This window comes from Rhipicephalus microplus, chromosome 1, assembly GCF_043290135.1.
Source record: "Rhipicephalus microplus isolate Deutch F79 chromosome 1, USDA_Rmic, whole genome shotgun sequence".
Classification (NCBI taxonomy): domain Eukaryota; kingdom Metazoa; phylum Arthropoda; class Arachnida; order Ixodida; family Ixodidae; genus Rhipicephalus; species Rhipicephalus microplus.
In genome coordinates this window covers 233642286-233663184 of record NC_134700.1, presented here as the reverse complement: position 1 = coordinate 233663184, position 20899 = coordinate 233642286, and the positions used below count along the sequence as shown (strand labels likewise).

At 44.0% G+C, this 20899-nt stretch overlaps 1 protein-coding gene across 2 annotated transcripts in view; it reads right to left on the bottom strand.

The window, feature by feature from the left end:
* The window catches only part of Fs(2)Ket (Importin subunit beta Fs(2)Ket), a 64732-nt gene that overhangs the window by 17129 nt on the left and 26704 nt on the right, over positions 1-20899 (bottom strand). For both annotated transcript variants that reach the window (XM_037412318.2, XM_037412317.2), the window contains exons 10-16: positions 17836-18080; positions 13278-13408; positions 12661-13031; positions 12234-12316; positions 12019-12126; positions 6531-6674; positions 405-510 (exon numbers count right to left, since the gene is read on the bottom strand). In XM_037412318.2, the coding sequence (XP_037268215.2) occupies positions 405-510; positions 6531-6674; positions 12019-12126; positions 12234-12316; positions 12661-13031; positions 13278-13408; positions 17836-18080 (1188 nt within the window). The remainder of the gene's footprint in view (positions 1-404; positions 511-6530; positions 6675-12018; positions 12127-12233; positions 12317-12660; positions 13032-13277; positions 13409-17835; positions 18081-20899) is intronic.

The window sequence follows — 20899 nt, the reverse complement described above, 5'->3', positions numbered from 1 at the left end:
GTTTTGCCATACTACTCTATTGTAATGTGATCACATTTGTATATCAGGGAAGGGTTTAATTCCCCACTAATGGTAGGCCTGGTATTGCACTATAGGAAGACTGCTGTATCTCCGCCAGCTTACAGGAAAAGGTAGACCCATAGAACATAAGGGGTTCTACTGTAAAAGCAAATTCTGGGAGACTTCCTTAAAATAGAGTCGACAAGAGTGGCGATGTGGGCTTGTTGGTTTTCTTTCAAATGTTTCACCAACAAGATGTTGTTGATAGTAGCGCTCTGTCTTCTCAGTCTATACTTTCCTGTGTCCGTTTTTTCGCCTCGCGCTACATAAATTTCTTTCTTAAAATAGAGCTTTTCAGTGTACATGAGTGTGTACCTAATCCGAAGTAGCCTGGAGATGCTTACCATTTGGAGAATTCTGGTCTCCCTTGAGTCCTTGAACAATGCCTGTGTAAGCCTCCAAGCAGCCTTCCCGCAACTCATTCAGGTATTCTACCATCTCATAGTCATGCTGCAAGACAACAAGCCATAACATTTAGAAGCGCCAATTTTGTAGAAAAATACTGCGCAGTCAATTCACAGCACATAAGTCATTTGGGGAAAAGAACATTGAACAAAAGTAAGAAAGAAAGAAAAATCACAGCATATCCATGGAGTGAATGATGATGAGTGGGGCAAAGCGTTTGTCAACACGTCCGTGCTTCCGTGCATCCGCTTTCTAGTCTGTCTGTCTGTGCGTCCATCTAGTGAACACTCAGAGTACCGCCATCTCACATCCCCTGTGTCACATACCCGCTCCGCTCGTTCATCTGTCCGTCTGATAGTCTGTCTGTCCATCAGTCCATGTGTCAGTCCGTGCGTCCATCTAGTGAACACTCCAAGTACCGCCATCTCCCATCCCACATCCCGGTGGCTACGTACGGCAACGACTGATAATGAACAGACCCATGCCTTAAGGAGCTTCGCCCCTAAAACTTAAACATCAAAATTCTACACTGAATAAGCAACTGTTTCCATAAACAGTATTTCACATATTTTCTATTTTTTAATCATTTCGCTACGTTCATGGAGAATTGTCAGCCTGTGGCAGTCTCTTGTCACTGTGGTAGATAAAGTATGCATGAAGTGAGCACACCAGTCCTGTCCTGCTACATTCGTTTATTCACCTCCCCTTTACGTTTGAGATGTGGCTCTTATTTAGGGCCTTCACCTCACCTGAGAGCATGGGGGGGGGGGGGGGGAGTGGCTGAGCATGTTGAGAGAGGCAGAAGATGGCATGCCCATTTTGAGTACATAAAACATCATTAAATGTCGCATGTAGTTCGTGGCACCCAGCTAGACGAGGCTGTTTGTGAAGAATGCACTAAATTTGTCATTTTCCACTAGTTTTTACGTGAAACGAAAGTTGTGTGTACACATTTCAGCACATATTCTTTCAGTCAGACTAAAAATCTCGGCGCAAAAATTTTGTTCAGTATTCCTTCGCACAAAAACCACGTACACACTATACACTTGCAGTTTCAAGCCCTTTTCAGAATCTTTTCAATGTATGGCACATATACTCGCTCTATGAATGCACTTTTTTGGTCGAAAAATCGGGGCAAAGATGGGGGTGCGTTTATTAGGTGGGATAAATTTCATTAAAACTTTTCGGGATGAGCAAAAAATGTGGTACTGAAAAACACACACACACACACACACAAGGTCGCTTAGCTTTTTGCAATTGACATACACGTACACTGTTTGGAAACAACTTCTTAGTTGCACTTGTCTTCGGTGGTTGATGAAGCTAGCTTTTGCAAGCTGTCGTCGCGCCACCTATGCATGCCATAAAAGCGTTTCAACTGTCTTTTCTCGCAATCGTTTAACCGCAACAGGGGTATCTGCTGTGATCTCGAGGGGCGCCTGCAACAGTGTGCTACGATGCACTTGGCCAACTTCGCGGCAACCTCGCGAGACGACGCCATTGACATTGTAGCAAGTAATTAACACTGGAGCAAGCTACCACTGAAGCATCAAAACAAACAGTCGATAACAAGCTTAACGACAAGATACACCGCTGCCTTGCTGTCCACATCAGAAGTTACTCTAGAAAAGGTAGCCTATATCCTGCGTTCCTTAAAGTACGCGCGGAGCAAATCGCAAGTGAGAATCGGGAGTGCTACAATGTTCTGAAAATAGTCACGATCTTTCCGTTGCGACAAGCGAATTTGTTTTTTCTGATTTCCCAGAAAGCTCAACGCAATGGCGATGAACGGTTCTTCGCAACAGCCACAGTGACAGCAAATGTTGCCATCATCCCTCGAAAATCACGTGCATGTGATTGGGCCTTAAAGTTTCAAATTTATAGGAAGCGATCGCCGGTTGGCACAAGCAGCTTTGTGACCTTAGCTCGCTGTTTGCTTGTCAGCTACAATGTCTACTCTCGCACTGTTCGTGAACCACACTGTGGCGCATAGATAATTAAAAAGACTGAGAAAATGCTGCGCACAGATAGAAAGAAGAACAATATGGCGCACGGCAGCGGGTGAAGGGGGGAGAGAGCGAGCAGAGGTGGCTGAGAGAGGTCAGCATAATAATAAAGAACGGAAGAGATCCAATGGACAAAGAGGCACCAGGTGTAAGTTAGCGGGACTGCAGCGGATGAACGTAGGAGGGGCGTGTATTACGCGGGGGAGGGATTCAAAGTTTGATGACAGAAGCTAGCGGGTGAGTTAATTATTTGAGTGCGTTCATTACACGAGTAAATACGGTAACTGCCTTAGTGAGTGGGGTAACACACAGTGCAAGGATAACAGAGATTGGGGTGGCGCCTTAGAGACATGAACTGCACGAGTGGGTTCTGCGTTTCACACCATGCCTTAGAAACACGGGACGATGCCAGTACAGTCCAAGCAAACCAATGTACACATAGTATAAGATCACCGCATATTGAGAAGGCTGTATGGAGCGTGAACAATGGCCTTTTATAGCTATGGCTTGATCCTGGGAAACAGACACTCATGAATCATGCATCACTTGAGAGATGTCGGCACCAACAGTGGCATCGTTTACATAAAAATATCGTGCTTAATAAACGTTCAAGCAATACTCACTCATACCAATATCAAATCAGGCTTGACGCAGGTACAAATGGCTCAAATACTAAACTGTTGGACACTGCGAAATTCTTTCCAAGAGGAGCACTCCGAACAAATTTACTCACGAAGGTTGCAGACATCTTTGTTTACATGTGAACATCAATTTAATAAATATACACTAAAACCTCACTATAGCAAAGTTACATCTTACATAAAAATAAGTTCGTTCTATTTGTAAATTCGTTATAATGTTATCTTTCCGACACTGTACCTATAGCAAGACTTTCATTTACTTCGTTAAAGCTGATATTTCATTATATCCATGTTCATCATATCGAGGTTTAAGTGTAGCTTGAATCAAACAGTAAGGCTATAGTTCATAAAAACATTTACCTATGCTCACAAAACTGAAAATATGGGATCCACACAGTATTCGCTATAGTGACAAAAACTTTTATTCCGGCCTCAAATTGCATAAACAGTATTCTGGTAGTAAAAACTTCAGGTCTAACCACCAACAAATATTCGAAACGCCCAATAATGTTTCCCTCGTAGCAGGAACTGTGACACACAACTAAAGCCATGTGCAATAGTAGTGCTAAAATTTAGGATGCTATAGCATCAGGCATAAAGTGCATAGAAAATCACAAATGTGGATGCCTGTACATTGACAACCTTTAACAGGCCAAAAACCGACATCTGCTGACAAAGCGTCACTGGTTAAGGCTAGCAGCCTTAAGTAGCATGGCTGGTGACAAGTTTAGCGAATATTCAGTCACATTTGTAGGCCTTTCTTTTAGATTTACGCTAGACGGATGACTTTAGCAATGCAATCATGAGAGTATAATTAAATTCCTAGACAGACTCAATGATACTAGTCACATTTGCACCCTTTTATAATGCACCAAGGAGCAATTCTTGTCTTCTATATGAGGTATCTCTTACAGAAATTCATGGAAATTTAGTCATTCCATTACGATAGTGCACTGCACTCATCATAAACAATGCAGACGTGCCTCTCGGACCCACTGTAATACTCACTCGTTGGAACCGCAGTTTGAGTTGCTGCTTATGAACACTTCAGACCTCGTGACACAGACCACAGCGCGACAACTCTTTATGCTCATTATTAAGCAGGACACACTTTGAAACATTGGGCACTGCGGCCATGCACATCACAGCCGAACTTTCAGCTTGAAGTCATTTAGGCCTCCGAGCTCTGCTTCTAACTTTGTGGGTAAGACCGTTGTGCTAGCGAACATGCACAAGTGAAGAAGCTTGTTGAAAGCGTCAAATTACATTGCTAGGTGGCTGCTCAGAACCGCGAAAAGGTCTTTTGCACATTGGCAGCGAAGAACCCCTCCCACCTTCCTCACTCCAGCTTGACATGCAATGCACTTCTTCGACTTACACATTCCGGACATCTCCACATGGCCACAATTGCCAGAGCCGCATTTGTTTTTCTCAGGAACCTCTCTGGCATTTGTTTTTCTCAGGAACCAACTGGAAGCTCTACCCACTGGTCCAGGACTGCTCAGACGCATGTTCGTTTTTTGCGAGCCTGGCGGCCTGCAGACGGCCCGGGACTGTCTGAACGATTTCTTTCAGGCAAATGGCAGACGACGGAGCTGTGCACATGGTCCTGCGGCCATCTTAAGTTCAGACGCGCGAAATTTTGGACACGCTCTTGCTCTCTTTTCACTTTTCTGTCCGCTTCTCACACGTTTCTGGAATTCTCATTGTATGCACACCTAGTTCTTGTCGTCGGTGTTCTGAGCCACATCGAGCGTGTGCGTATTCTCAAAGGTTGGGCAAAACGTGCACGATACTCGCCAGGAGAAACAGCAGTGGAACGACCACGCGGGTCTACGATGCATGCGTGCTTGAGTAGTCCACTTACAATAATTTGCATCACAACAGAAATAAGTAAAATTTCACTACCTAACTGCTATTGAAGTAGAAATTGCATCGGCATTGTGGGCTGTCGCAGCCATGGATGGAGTAGACACCAAAGCAGACAGCATCAAGTGCGCAGTGACGTAGCCGCCTATGAGTTAAGGCGTCCACAGGTTGCCGGCGGGTGGTCTGGCACTTGGTAAATCATGAAGCTCAGTGACCACTCGGAGCAGCGGTTAGCAACTTCGCTTGTCAGTGCTCTAAAACACAAGACCAAGCATGCTGCGCCGATTTTCGTCACGGTAGCTAGGCATAACTGATCATTATGGGTCACAGATCTGTGGCCTTTGTTCTTTAATCGGTACATCGATAACCACCGTGAACTGTTCCCCTTCCAAAAGCATGGCAAACGATGTTTGAATTTATTCAACTTCGAATGTGTGGTAGAAAAGTCCGTTGTAAAGGAGTCCTGAACACCTTGCAGACCTCACAACTCGGTCAATTACATATCTGAATGTCCGTTCTACTAGAATCCATAATAAGCTCAATCCATGAAACAAATAAGAATGTCTGTATAACAACTCCAATTGGTATGTAGTATTCAAATGTCTGTTGTAAGCACAATAGACTCGCATTAATTGGCTCTGATAATTCATACTTTCAGTTATTTCAAAGAAAATTCTATTTTTTGATTGACGTTCTATTCTTTCAATTATTTAAAAGCCTCTTATTTCAAACTCCATCGCTCTGTTACTTCATACTTTTTGCAGGTCCATACCCGAAAATATCTGCTACTTTCCCACTACTATTTAAAAATTTGTGTGTTTACATAATCCTGTCTAAAAATGAAAAATAAGCGCCTGACGCCTTCAAGAAAAAGGTTTTGAAAAATAAAAAAATGTTTGAAACGAAGCAAAGACATGGTAAACCATGATGCTTTTCAACTAGTAAAGAGAGCTTTGAGCTGAAGGCACTTGCCTAAAGTGATGAAGTAGTTGGAGATTCCGATTTCTTTAAAAAGTCTGATCCTCTGTAAATGGCCAATAAACTTGTGGGCTTTACACCTCTGCTTTCTTTTACTGTGTGCAGTTAGGGCTTAAAAACACCTAAAATTTATAAATGAGATAAAATCAATGCCTAATCATAATGTGTGGTGTCACCTCACCTACAGCCATCTGAGAACTTTTTGTATTTTAAACTACTTCATAATTCGAACAAAATTCAGAGGTCCCTTTGAGTTTGAATTAACGAGCGGACTGTAGATCCGTTGTATTTAGGTTATACTGTATGTGAATTTGACACATTCGTAGACGATGCATCTTAATTCACACCACATATGCGTTTTAATATCAACACATATTTCAATGTCAACACACTGATGTCTCTTATACCCATTTGTCCTGCATCACTGTCTCTATAAAGGGGGTTTGACTGTATTGAAAGGAAGTGCTAGCATAAAATGTTTTAGTTCAAGAGAAAAGAGCGTCAATGAAAATGAAGAAATCTTTATTTTGAATACTGTAAACCTAAATTTCTTGACAGAATATTTGCTTACCTTGTCAACATAAGCCACAGAGGCTTGAGCCAATGTTTGAAGTACGATCTCGAGGAATTTCTTGAACTCTGGTCCAATGGCCAGGGCAATATCACCAAATACTGAGAGGATCTGAGGTTTCACTGAGCGATGCACATTATTGTTCTGAAAACAAAACAGCTCATAATTATTTACAGTCAACTGCCAAAATGTTGCAAATGCCCTACTGAGTCAGTGTACCCTAATAATAAAAAATATTTGACGCCATGGTCCAGTTCTTACTACTACTCTCCCTTTTATCTTTTGCACTGCTTAAAATGTTGTAAAGAGCGAGTGCATCTTTTACAAATAAATAGTTTTTATATTAAAAAAACTGAGTTTAAAGAGGCTTAGCTTTATATGTATACTGGCACCATTTCAATACATCAAAAAATGCTTTTTGTAAACACACGCAAACCTCTTATAGGGGAAAACCTAATAAATTATCTGTACACAGTGGAACTTCAATTATACTTTCCTCACATTTGCAACAACCCACAATTCACAGCAAACCAATTTGGCTTAGGCAAACCCACCACAGAAATAATAAAATAAGGACCTCCATCGTATAATGGAATGTTTCACTGGCCTCGCTTGTTAGTGCCACGTTACTTTCTCAAGCTTTGTTATCGCCCTGTCACACAGTTCGTAATTCTCAGCGCGAACCACGCCTGCAGCGTTTGAGAAGCCTCAGGACTGTAGTAGATAATTTCGTTAGGATTCTGCCCACTTCGGTGACATTACAAATTATACTGAAACATACGTGGCCACTAGCGATAACGCTAGAATATCAGACAGAACGTGTACGAAGGCTGACGCGCATCACCGCTAGTCAGTTGATTGACGGCCGACGCTCTGTTCGACGCTATCAGTGTCAGAGTGCATCGCTGTAATCTGACCTTCAGTTTACGGGTCACAAGTTCGGCTGAATAAACAGTTTTTATCTTCTAACTACAGTCTGCTTATTCGTTGACATCACGACCTCATGACAATATGAGTATAAGAACGCCAGAGAAAAAAATCGCCTTTTTCTCTTTTACTCTTTTTTTTCTTTTACGTCCACCAAATATTTGCAGGTGCAAAATAAAACCTTACCAGAGTTCATAGCACTTAAGTGAAACAAAATTCAACGGTTTTCGAGGACTCAAGGATCTAACAAACACTTTTCAAGGACATACAATAACACTTGCAACTGCAGAAAATGACAACACCACTTTTTAAAGCATAAAAATTTGTACTTTATTTTATTTGTATGGTTGGCCCCATAAACGCACTAAAGTTATTATGGACTGTAGCCACTTTTGTGTTCTCAACGTGTTTCATACTTTTCATGTGACTTAAGAGCAGACTCCCCCATTCATGACACGTCAAAACTCTTCCTACATGGGAACACTGCCTGATGAGAGTTTAGCATATCCAGTGCAATATACTCCATATAAGCAGCAATGCATGACCAAGATGGCTGGAATTTGCACTTGCCCGGCATAGTTCCACCATAAGCGAGGAGACTGCGGATATTCGTGCACACTTGCACAGTCTCCACAAAAAAAGCCAAGCTTAGCTCCGTTGCTGGTGTAACCAAGCAAGTGCTACCACAACTACAGTGTATTAGAAGAGTACACTGTACTACAACACTGCACTATGGCTAAAGAAACGGATTGGATGGTTTGTTGGCTTGAAAGCACATAGTTGCCAGGCAAGCAAAAAAAAACCACTAAATTATGGCTTAAAGAATTTCGATTGACGAAATTCAAGGAATTTTAAGGACCTCAAACAAATTGAAAGGTTCTCAGGGCCTTGAAAATGCCCTTTAGAACCATTTAGAGGATTTTATTCAAGGACTGCTATAAATCTGCTTACATGCCTCTAAATTCACAATTAGAAAAAAATCCAAGAGAACAGACATTTGAGCTAGTTGGTTTGTTACGTTCAATGAAGCCATAGTGCTTAAAAGATCGGGACCAAGAAAAAGTCTAACTACATTATACAGTTGATCGTAAATATAGAATTACCGGCTATATCGAACAGTTGGGAAATCCGCTTGAATTTCCCATGCAAAAGTATGGGACTGATGCACTTGTATACAGTAGAATCTCAACATGATTACGATCGGTGCCAATTTCGCGATGATACGAATTTTAAGGTAGCTTCGGATGGACTCGAAGGGAGCGAATGCGGCATAAGTCACAGTAAGTTACCTCGCTTTGCCACCGGAAAAGTGGGCGGAAAACCATGCTGCAATACCAACGTGAAAAAATCAGTACGAAACCAATTTTGCCGTCGCGCAATAGCAGATCGCCTTTCTGATACGGCTTTGGATACACGAGCTGCACTAGCTCTCAAACCATGTGATGAAAACAACCAGCCGTACATTCAATATGGCGGCCAAGGGCGTTGGCGGGTGCGGTGGCTCGTGTTGGCGCTATTGCGAACTACCTGCGCAGTACGACAGAGCTCACGGCCTTGACAAGGACATGTTCATTGAGAGCCTGGTTTGGATTAAGATCGCTGCAAAAATTTCAAAACCGAAAGTAGAACAAGGTGCAGCAACAGCGAGTCGGCATGAGCTAATGCGTCTCGCTTTGCACTGCCTGCAGAATCCGCCGCCGCCGCTGCCAGTGCATCTGCTCGTGTCATTTCTTCTGACGTATCTCCCGAAACAAAGGTGTAAAATATTTTATTTCAGCACCTTTAATGCATAATCAGTGGGGGTTTAATTGCTTAGGAATGAATTCACAAGCGGCAAAGACGGCGGCGGTGGCATTTATACAAGCGCCAGAAGGAATGGGAGCATTTCCGACCGGGCGGATGTGGTATTGCGGCCGCTCTGGTGTTTTCGCTCGAATTCTTGAGTGTGAATTCTCTTAGACCAATTTTTTTCGTATCGACTTCGAGCGCGTTTTTGCGGACGCTTGCGACGAAGCGAGTGGATGTTCAATAAGTTTAGCCACTGTCACTCCCTTTTATGCCAACTGTGAATGCGCCTTACAGTGCCAGCAGCATGAGTGAGGAAACTGCTGCACTTTATTGAGAGGCAATGAAAGCAGGAAAGTGCAAGAGAACATCATAGACTTTTTTCAGCAAGTAGTTGTTGACCTTAATAACTTTCTCGGTCAACGAGTTCCATATGATATGAATATTTTTGCGTGCTCCCTTCGAATTGGTATTATCGAGATTCTACTGTTTCGTTGCACGGCACCTGTGAGTGCATTGATATGTTTGACGCGCCTGCAGGTCTTAACGAGCGGCCATAGTGTTTCTTAAAAACACCCATCGCCAAGGACACCAAAATGAGGATGCAAAGTGACTTGGCGATCTCGTTGCAATATTCGCATTCTCTTCCTTGTTTGTTAGCGCAGAATGGCATGCAATGGGCATGTGAGCCTGTAAAAGCATGGCCTTTGTGATGTGCAACCTCATGACGTATATCTAGTGTTTTCGGTTTTAAAGCACACATCACGGAGGCTACGCTTTTCCTACCTTTTCGTATTAAAGCAGTGGCTGCGAGATACTAATTCACAAGTGACATCAATATTGCTAACATGTTGACGATGGGAACCCGGCGTTGTCTTTTGCGTCATGTGAACTTGTGTACTTCTCGCATCGTTCCCAATAAATCCTCATTCGGGAGTTGAACAGAATGATGACCCGTACGTAGCGATAAATATTATGACTGGCGCTTGAAGCGACACCAAGTAAAGCACTGTCACAAACTTTGCTTGCGGGCCAGATGAGGACTTCGGGTGCGTCATGATTGCCTCAGTGAATTCTCGGAGTTATCAGCATTTCGGGCACCAGCTCGGACAGTGAGCGACTTCATCAGGGCAGATGACGTTTCTGACAGCACTGATACTGATATCATGGCTGCCATTGCCGCAGGAGTGTACCCATGCTGTTATGAACATCACTGCCTTCGCTGCCGCCACTAACCAATTTTTGGCTGCGCTACAAAGCTTGCATCGCCGTTCTTCGTCAATCAACGCTGTTGTGGCCGAAGGAGCTGAATTCTGCTCACAGTAAAACCCCGTTAATCCAAACTCGGTCATTGCAAAATCCCGCTTAATTCGAAGGATTTCTCCGGTCTTGTATTTTGCAATGTAAGTTTGAGTGGATAATTTGAAGCGGTGGCCGGCACCAGTCCGGTTAATTCGAAAACTTTGGGTGATGTGCCAGTTCTAGATCTCGATTTCGCCGCGAATCGCCCAAACAACCATTAATTGCCACAAGGCAATGCATCGTATTGATACTAATGAGTGACATCTGAGGCACCCCAGTCTCACTACTTCCAGCACAAAAAAAAAGAAAATAAAAATGGTCTTGTGGTCAACCAAAACGTGCGTCTGCGGAAAATGAGCAATGCTTCACTGCAACACAGTGCTGACACGCGGGCAGCTTATCTCATGTTTCTTGCAATGTCAGCAGGTCATGGTTTACCCATTCTTTCTGGGCTTGTAAAGAAATTAATAAAGGACAGTTTAGCAAAAATCGCGATGTATGCGAACCTCCGGTTGCTCCAGCAATTTGCGTTTTTGCACTGCTGGCGGAGTTCTTGCCAGCAACAGCTACTTCAAAAACTAAGAAAGTTTCAAAGATAATCTTTTCCAGCCAAAACACATTGCGAGCTTCGTCATACTGGCCGTTATTAAATTCATAATTATTATAATAGAAAGAATGCGCTAATGATCGCGTCATGACGCGCTGATGCAGAGAGGAGCACGCGACATGCTGCCCGCGTGTCACTACTGTGTTGCGGTGAAGACGTCTTGTTTTCTGCAAGTGCACATTTTAGTCACGACGGCGTTCGTTTTTCGGTGGCAGCAGCGAGGCCCACCGTTCCTTCATGTTCGCGGAAAAATAAAGACCAGGTGTTGCTGAAAAACATAACCTTTCGAGCCGCAAGCTAACTGGCACAACAAACGAGGAGCACTAATTACTTTGAATAGTTCCAAGTTCCTTGCATCCCACTTTTTGTATGCTCTGTTAATTCGAAAACCCGCTTAATTCGAACCTTTCTCGCGGCCCCAGTGACTTTGAATTAGCGAGGTTTTACTGTATATGGATTCTCAAAATATTGCAGTTTTTACAATTCAGTGATATTGCGGATGACTGGAACTTGACGGAGAGCAAGAAGCAAGACAAGCTTACGGACTATGTTCATGTGGAATGAAGTGCGCAAACTTGCAGTTCACACCTTGTTTTTCATTATACTGTGGAAGAATCGTTATTTAGGACTTTTTTGTAACGATTTCACAAGCCTGAAATGCTTTATTTTGGGCCTTAAATGCGTATATTTTAGACTTCAAACTATCGATGTATCGAACAGTTTTGTGATCCCCTTCAAGTTCGATATATACGGGATCGACAGACACTAGGTGTTTCATGTGCGTAAGTTACAATATGTGAATACATTATATCAAGGTTTAACAATATAAGAGACCATGTCCCTTTTAAAGAATGGTCACGTACTCACCCCTAAGTTCTCCAGCAGCATTGTCATTACGTCATCACAGAAAGGGAGGACCTGAGATCCCAAGGCCCTGCAGATGTCACCCGTCAGACCCACAGCAGCTGAGCACACCTGCAAGCATTTGGTAGACAGAAAACTTTGTTTCAGGCAAATGCCCAAAACACAGGCAAATGCACAAAAAACATGCTTCTCCCAATGATGGTCTCTTAGCACGCTACCTGATATTCTGCATGGTTCTTCAGACCGATGGCAAGGAATGGCCGGAACGCTTCCATGTACTTGACAAACTTCTCCCCCAGAACTGAATGATCGAAGAAAAGAACGATGTGTAAATTGCATGGAAACAGCACTGATTGGTCCAGCAGCCAGTGAGGCACTGCAATATACATTTTGTAGTGCCGCCAACAATCAAATTTAATCAAGTCATAGCTTCAAGCTGGTATGGAGCTACCAAAATTGAGACAAAAATAATGCTGGAGTATCTAAAATTAGGAAATCAAATGATGTGCACATTGTTTTTATTCACTTGAAAACAGCAAATGCACGCCAATTCAATACGCAATTATTGGAAGCCCACGTGACTTCTCCTTCCCAATCTGAAATTTTGATCGAGAAGCAAGGCCACAGGGGCAGTGTGGTCAGTACCTTCAACAAGAGTAGAGGCCGCCATGAGTGCATCCTCCTGCACACCTCCCCCCGCACGACCACTGCTTGAACTGAACATTTGCAGCAGGGCCGCAACAACAGCATCCGAGATCTTCGGAGCATCCTCCAGGGTCATCTTGCGCAGCACGCTTTGCAGTGTGGCACACAGCAGTGACTGCAGGTCGTTGTACTGAGCCCGGTCGGAGCTGCTCTGGATGTGGCCCTCTAGGGCAAGCACATGCTGCAGCCGCTCCAAGATGATCATTGTTGTACGCTGCACCCACACATAGCAGTCACGTGGAGAGTTCTTCACGAGCTCCATAAGGGCCTCGTACGCCGCACTTCGGAGATTCGCCTGGCCCCCGTCAGCCCTACAAGATGGCACCGCATTTATAGATGACTGTCTCGATGCCTCCCAGCTGTTTTTTCACATATAGCAACTAAATAAAGTCTCCTCTCTCATTCCTTTAAAAGTTACCATGAAAAAATACCTAGACACCCTTCTCGCTTCCTTTTGCAACCTCACTAGTGCAAAGATAAAGCAGTGAAAGAACCATACACACGAGCTTGAGCACGTCGGCACACAAGAGCACACAGCTGTAGCGCAAAGTACATACCTTTCTGTTGTTTCCAAAAGCTTTGACACAATAACTTCAAAGTATTCTGACAGGCAGTAAGTTTCTGGCTCTGATCCATCAGCAGGAGTGTCAGCAGCTTCAAATGCTGCCTCAGCCAAGCTGTTGAAAGCCTGCAATAAAATATTTCACCTCTTATTGTCAATCTCAGTGGCACTCATATTCTCAATCACAGTGGCACTCATTGTTGGGACACTAGCCAGTGCTAATACAGTTAAACCTAGTTGTAACAAAATTGATACATTCCTGGAATAATTCGTTATAAAGAGGATTTCGTTATATGCAGGTTCGGCCCAAAAATTAGAAAATTAAACATGCAAATAAACAAAAGGGGGACTGAAGGCAGAGCTAACCAAGAACACTTACTTTACAGTAAAAAAAAATTGCGTTATTATTGCAATAGAAATTGTATGGACACTCTCGGCAGGTTTTTGTCGTTGCCGCAATGTTCCGCAACATGCCACTCCCCCCCCCCCCCCATCGTAATTTTCAAGAGTCGGTAAAAGCGCGCGAGCGCTGCTGAAGCAGAGATCGTAAGAGTCTGCACATCCCATATCGTCTGGAAACTGCATAAGATAACATTTCCCGCGTGTTAGAACTGCCGTCGAATGCTCAAACAGAAAGTAAACCCCCTGTCTTGAACGAGCACTTTTCCCTGGAGCGGCCATATTTGCTCACACCAGCATTTTGTACAAGTTCCGCGATATCGAATCGAATTGGCCGCCAGCCTTACTTTTTATAACATAGAAATATTGGGACACTCCCCCCTGTGTACGTGCGATGTCTGCAACACGTGATGAAACGTGCATAAGAAGAGCGCACTACGCCATTTGCAGTCACTGTGAACAAGGCTCCGGTGTGGGGAGCCGAAACGTCTTTTTAACTTTTGTGTATTTCACCTTGGTCGGCGTTTTTGTTATTTTGCACTATGTTTGTCCCCGACCACATGGGATTCCGTCGGACTCTTGACTATAACATAATATTTTGCTATCACATTCCTAGCATTGCATTTAACACACTGTCATGTTGCCAGAACTAATCGGCTAATCGCGAAAGCTACCAGACTGCAAACTCTTGGCGCAAGACGGAATCGCGTGACAAGCCGACCTCCGAAGATCTGTCGTCACAATGGTCACAAAGAGTTTCCATCAGCGCCTAGTCGGACATCCCCGCGATGGTGTGGACACGGTTGTCCGAAATTAATAAAAGTCAGAGTTTCGCTGCAAGCGCGAAGCAATGAATGCGATAGCAACTTGGAATGTAATGATAAGAACGGCAAGCAGATCGAAACGTGCACCGTGCGACTCGCGCACGAACGACGCACGAAAAAAACTTACACAAGACGAGAACGAACTAGCAATGTTTATCACTCGATACTTAACACACTGTTTAAACAAAAACGAGGCATGAAACGTAATCACAGGTGCAGATATGAGTGCAAACTAACAAGTGCCCCAGTTAATGTTGTTACTGCGCTGTGTTTGAAAAGTGCACTCTCTTCACAAACGGCACCTGCCCAGCGAGCAAAAAGATCTTTGTGCACACGGCAACAAAACGCAATCGTTCGGGTCAAAGTTAAAGAGACGCAATTTTCCCCACCGAAGAATAAGCGCACGCACGCACAAGCATCTACCCCCCCCTCTTCCCCCTCCCGAACTCGCGGGCAAAGAACCCGTTGGAGATAAACGCGCGTCGGCGCATCGTGACAAGCTGCAGGACGCCGGCGCAGGCGCCTTTTGTTTTCTTTCTTGAGTTTATATATATATATGGCGATTGGTGGCAAAGACAAAAAAAGTAATTCAACTGAGACTTCATATAATTGCTATCGCCATAAGAAAAAAAAAAAAAGCTGAACGTCATCGGGGCCACACGATGCATGCGCAGTGAAACTGCACGCGCACCCGCGTCAAAAACGACGAGTGAAAGACACGGACACAGACACGGATACCGCAAAAAACTATATTCGTTAAAGTGCCCTCCACAGGCAACGCAGCCCCACATATGTGACGCTAACATAAAGTGTGGCACTGCCAACTAAAAAGTAGTTTTTTAAATTTTATTTTGGTTAAGAGTTGGGGGGGGGGGGGGAGGCGAGAACAGCGGATACGCCGGCTCGTGAGGTGCAGGCCCGTCTGGCGCACAATAACGAGCGCTCCCTCTCGCCAGGTGCGTCGTGCGCGTCGCACCCACTTTGTCGACGGCGAGGCAGCCGCAGAAGATGCACGCTCGTACCAAAATGCAAAAACGCGGAGCGAAATGCCTAGATTGTCCGTGGGAAAAATTCGTTATATCAAGGTTGTCTACCGCTATTACTTTGTTACATAGAGGTTGTAAATACATGCGCTTCTATGGAGTGACGGCGGGCAATTTAAAAACTTCGTTATATCGAGGAATTCGTTAAATGGAGGTTTGTTATAAGCAGGTTTAACTGTAAACAACTGATGAAGTAGAATAGCTCAGGACATACTGAAATGGAGCAGTAGAATGTAATGATGACAGAAGCAATAAACCTGACCTATACTGAACCTCCTGCAGTGCATTGCTTGCTTGGAGCCAGCGATATTGTGTCGCATGCAGTATTAAGCGGAGGTGTGGCAACCAAAACTACATCTGCTATTTATTGGAATAAATTGATGAAACTTGGCATGCTGATGTGATGATTTATTATCTTTACATTCATCAGATCTTTCCATTCATCCCCAAATTAATTAGTTTGGTAGACATAACTTTGGTAGCCTATTTACTTAAGCATATTCAGCAAGAGCCACTGTGCATCTTAAATTTATTTTTCAAGGTCTAAACTAGCACCATAAAATTTCTGAACTCTCCTAATCATATTTTCTTATGAAAATCTTGCAAAAATACAATTATAACTTTTTTCATAATGTGCAAAGAAATTAATGTCATGTAGCTCACCAATGTTTCAGTATGTAAGGGCAAAAACAGAATAACTCCCAATTCATTACTAATAAAGTAGCACAGTGAGGCTGACCACGATCAGTCCCTCCTCCCTGCCTCTCACCAACACTGAAAAACAAATTTGTAACACCCCCCCCCCCCCCCCCCCCCCCGCGCCCATCCCAGTGGATCTTGGCTCCAGCTGTGGCGGTCGCATTTCAGTGAGGGCAAAATAGTAAAGGTCCTTATAGTACTGTGCTACGCTAGTGCAAACTAAAGAACACCAGGTGGTCGAAATTTCTGCAGGCCTTCCTTACAGTGTCCTTCATAATCATATCACGGTTTCGTGACATAAAACCACAGATATGTTCACTTACGATACATATCCCCCCAGCTGTAATGCCTGCTAATGGTGATGCAGGCACGAAATTGAAAAAAGTAAATAAATATTGTGATTATTATCCTTCCCCCCTCTCAAAGAAAAAGTCTCGTGGAAGCCGACAATCCCAAGCCACACTTTTTCTCGTCCTCAATTAATTGCAGACAAATCGTTAGCATCTCCTATTTGATTTAGTTCTTTTTGTCCGTTTGGAACACCTACATGGGTTTGCACAGGGGCTTTGTACACCTCATTTCTAGTACTTTTTTTTTGTATTCATGTGCAACTACAACGCAGCCCGCTACAGGCATGTCCGTAGAAAGGAGAGTACTATGAGAAACATTGAAACTAGTGAGCCAGGGATGGGCTTATACACCCTGCAGCATTTGATAGCAAAAGACGAAGAATGAACACTTGCAGAAATGAAGACCCCCTTTTGGGTGACCACTGAAACCAGCAGAAAAAAAGACGCTTTCCATAAGCAACACTGCACGTCGCAGCGCTGCAGGCATTACGGGACGCTCGGTAGCAGTAAAATGACCAAAATACTGGGCTCGTAGCACTTTGAGAGGATAGGTACTTTCAAATGTTTGAACTTTAGTTTGCTGCAACAAGTGCCTTAATGCAAACAACTTATTATTAACCTCGATAAAAGGCGAACAACGCGCTTCTGCATTGAAGATTTTTCTCGACTTCACCAAAAAAGACAGCTTGAGCGTCTATTAACCGTGAAAGCAGACTTGAGAGCATTTTCAAGTCCGCTTCCAGCTTCGGGCTGACTTGCTCAAGTGAAGTTGAAGCAAGAGCCAAGTAGCATCTTTGCATTCGGGTGTTTAGTATAAAAAAACGCTCCTTGACTTGAACCTGACTTGCCACTACCTTCAATGTAGCACTAATGTGTTTCGAACGCGCTGTCTTTATGATAAATAGCATTTATGATAAATACAGGGATTAGTATGGAAGATGAGTGGGTTGAGAAATACGGGCATTGGCAGGCATTTAGACATACCAGTTTCCAGTGAAATTGAACTTCATTTCCTCTACTTCAGGGTGCCGCCTCTAAACGCAGCGGTTTGTGAAAAACACATTTAATCTATTGTTTTCCACTAGTTCCTCTTGAAATGAAGGCTAACTCTGCCGATTTGAGCACCCGATTTTTCAGGTGAACCAAAAATCTCGATGGCAAAAAATTTTGTTCAGTATCTCTTCGACATAGCAGATCCACCATATGTATAGTGCCTGCGATCGCTTAGCAACACCTACCCAGCAGACGTTGGCAGCAACTCGAGGTTCTGCACCCAGTCCTTTCACCAATGCCTGGAGCAAAGGACCCAGGTAGTTCTCTGCAACCACTGCCTCAGGGATGATCTCACAGACACGTCCAATAGTCCAGGCCACTGTGTCGCGCACCACCACACTTTGGTCGCACATAAGCTCAATCAGTGTGGGCATTGCCTGCTCCACGAGAGGCTTCAAGATGGCCGGGTCAGGTCCTTCCAGCAAGCAGCCTATGCACAAACAGAAGGAGCACCATGCATTAGACTTCATGGTGCACATGATATGAATACAACAACAGAACAGTTTGGCAACAGTATTCTGGAAGCAGCGATGGTAGGCAGCGATGGCGTGGTGGTTAGAGCATCCGCCTCGCATGCAAAAAGTCCGTGGTTCAAATCCCGGTGCCGCGCAGTTCCCAACCAAATAAAAAAAAAAAAATCCGCGTGGTGATGGAACTGCATTACGAGGCCTGGGGTGCGGCCTCACCGGTAACCACCGCCGGGAACGCGCTCCCTCACCAGAGAAGGATTGGCCACCCTGGTGCAGTATCTGGCCACTACCTCCCACATGCATACGTCAAACAACTCACGGCCCTCAGTCCCCAGCAGCTCCGAAGCAACTGACCACGGCGGCGGTCAGATCTGCAACGCAGCAGAGGGTGCTAAGAATCTCTGTATCCGGACAGGCCGCCATTGGAACCTGAACTTGGCAACGTTTAACGCTGGAACCTTATCTAGTGAGGGAAGTCTAGCTGTACTATTCGAGGAGATAGAGGGTGTTAAATGGGATATAATAGGGCTCAGTGAGGTTAGGAGGACAGATGAGGCCTATACGGTGCAACAGAATGGGCACGTCCTTTGCTATCGGGGCTTGGCTGACCGAAGAGAACTGGGAGTGGGGTTCCTAATTCACAGAAACCTAGCTGGCAACATAGAGGAATATTATAGCATTAATGAAAGGGTGGTAGGTATCCTAATTAAACTGAATAAGAGATACAAGATGAAGGTGGTACAGGCTTACGCGTCTACATCCAGCCATGATGAGGCTTCAGTTGAAAGCTTCTATGAAGACGTGGAATCGGCAATGAGTAAGGTAAAAACACAGTATCCAATATTGATGGGAGACTTTAATGCAAAGGTAGGGAAGAAGCAGGCTGGAGACCAGGCAGTAGGAGATTATGGCATCGGTACTAGAAACGCCAGAGGAGAGCTACTAGTAGAATTCGCAGAAAGCAATAATTTACGGATTTTGAATACCTTCTACCGAAAATGAGGAAATCGCAAGTGGACATGGAGGAGCCCTAATGGCGAAAATAAGAACGAAACAGACTTTATAATGACTGCACACCCAGGAATCGTGCAGGATGTGGAAGTGGTTGGCAAGGTACGATGCAGTGACCATAGAATGGTACGGTCTCGAATTCGCCTAGACTTGAGAAAGGAACGGCAGAAACTGATACGCAAGAAGCCAATCAGTGAGCTAGCATTGAGAGGGAAAGCACAGGAATTCAGAGTCTCGCTTCAGAACAGGTACTCGGCTCTTAGTGAGGAAACCAACCTTAGCGTATATACTATGACTGATAATCTGACAAGTATCATTACGGAGTGTACAGTGCAAGTTGGAGGCAGGGTAGTTAGACAGTGCACTGGCAAGCTTTCCCAGGAAACGAAGAATCTCATTAAGAAGCGTCAAATCATGAAAGTCTCAAGTACAACAAACAAAATAGAACTAGCAGAGCTTTCGAAGTTGATTAACAGGCGTAAGGTATTCGACGAAAAAAGGTATAACATGGAGAGAATTGAACACACTCTGAAAAACGGAGGGAGCGTCAAAGCAGTGAAAAGGAAACTTGGGATAGGCAAAAATCGGATGTATGCACTAAGGGACAAAGAAGGCCAAATAACTACCAATATGGATAGTTAAAATGGAGGAGATTTACAGAGATCTGTATGATAGCCGGGACAACCACGACTTTATTACTATAAGAACTAGCAGTAACCCAGATGACACCCCACCAGTAATGATAGAAAGTCAGAAAAGCTTTGGAGAGCATGCAAAGAGGCCAAGCTGCTGGTGAGGATCAGGTAACATCAGATCTGCTGAAAGATGGCGGACAGATTGTGTTAGAAAAACTAGCCACCCCGTTTACGAGGTGTCTCCTAACGGGAAGAGTACCAGAGTCTTGGAAGAACGCTAACATCATCTTAATACATAAGAAAAGAGATGACAAGGACTTGAAGAACTACAGGACGATTAGCTTGCTCTCTGTAGTATACAAGCTATTTACAAAAGTAATTGCCAACAGAGTAAAGAAAACATTAGAATTCAATCAACCAAAGGAACAAGCAGGATTTCGAACAGACTACTCAACAATCGACCGCATTCATACTATCAATCAGGTAATAGAGAAATGCTCAGAATATAACCAACCACTATACATAGCCTTCATAGATTACGAGAAGGCGTTTGATTCAGTAGAAATATCAGCCGTCAAGCAGACACTGCGGAATCAGGGCGTCGAAGTATATATAAACATCCTGGAAGAAATCTACAGGGAATCAACTGCTACCATAGTGCTTCATAAAGAAAGCAACAGAATACCAATCAAGAAGGGTGTAAGGCAGGGGGACACAATCTCCCCAATGCTATTTACCGCGTGCTTACAGGAGGTTTTCAGAAGCCTAGAATGGGAACAGTTAGGGATAAGAGTTAATGGAGAGTACCTTAGTAAACCGCGCTTCGCCGATGACATTGCATTGCTGAGTTAGACAAGGAGAGCAGAAAGGTGGGTCTGCAGAAAACGAAAGCAATGTACAAAAACCGCGTAAAAGAGCAGCGCTTCGAGATAGGTAATAGTGCACTTCAAGTTGTAAAAGACTATGTCTACTTAGGGCAGGTAATCACCGCAGAGCCGAACCACGATATTGAAGTAACTAGAAGAATAAGAATGGGGTGGAGCACATTTGGCAAGCACTCTCAAATTATGACAGGTAGATTGCCACTATCCCTCAAGAGAAAGGTATATAACAGCTGTATCTTGCCGGTACTT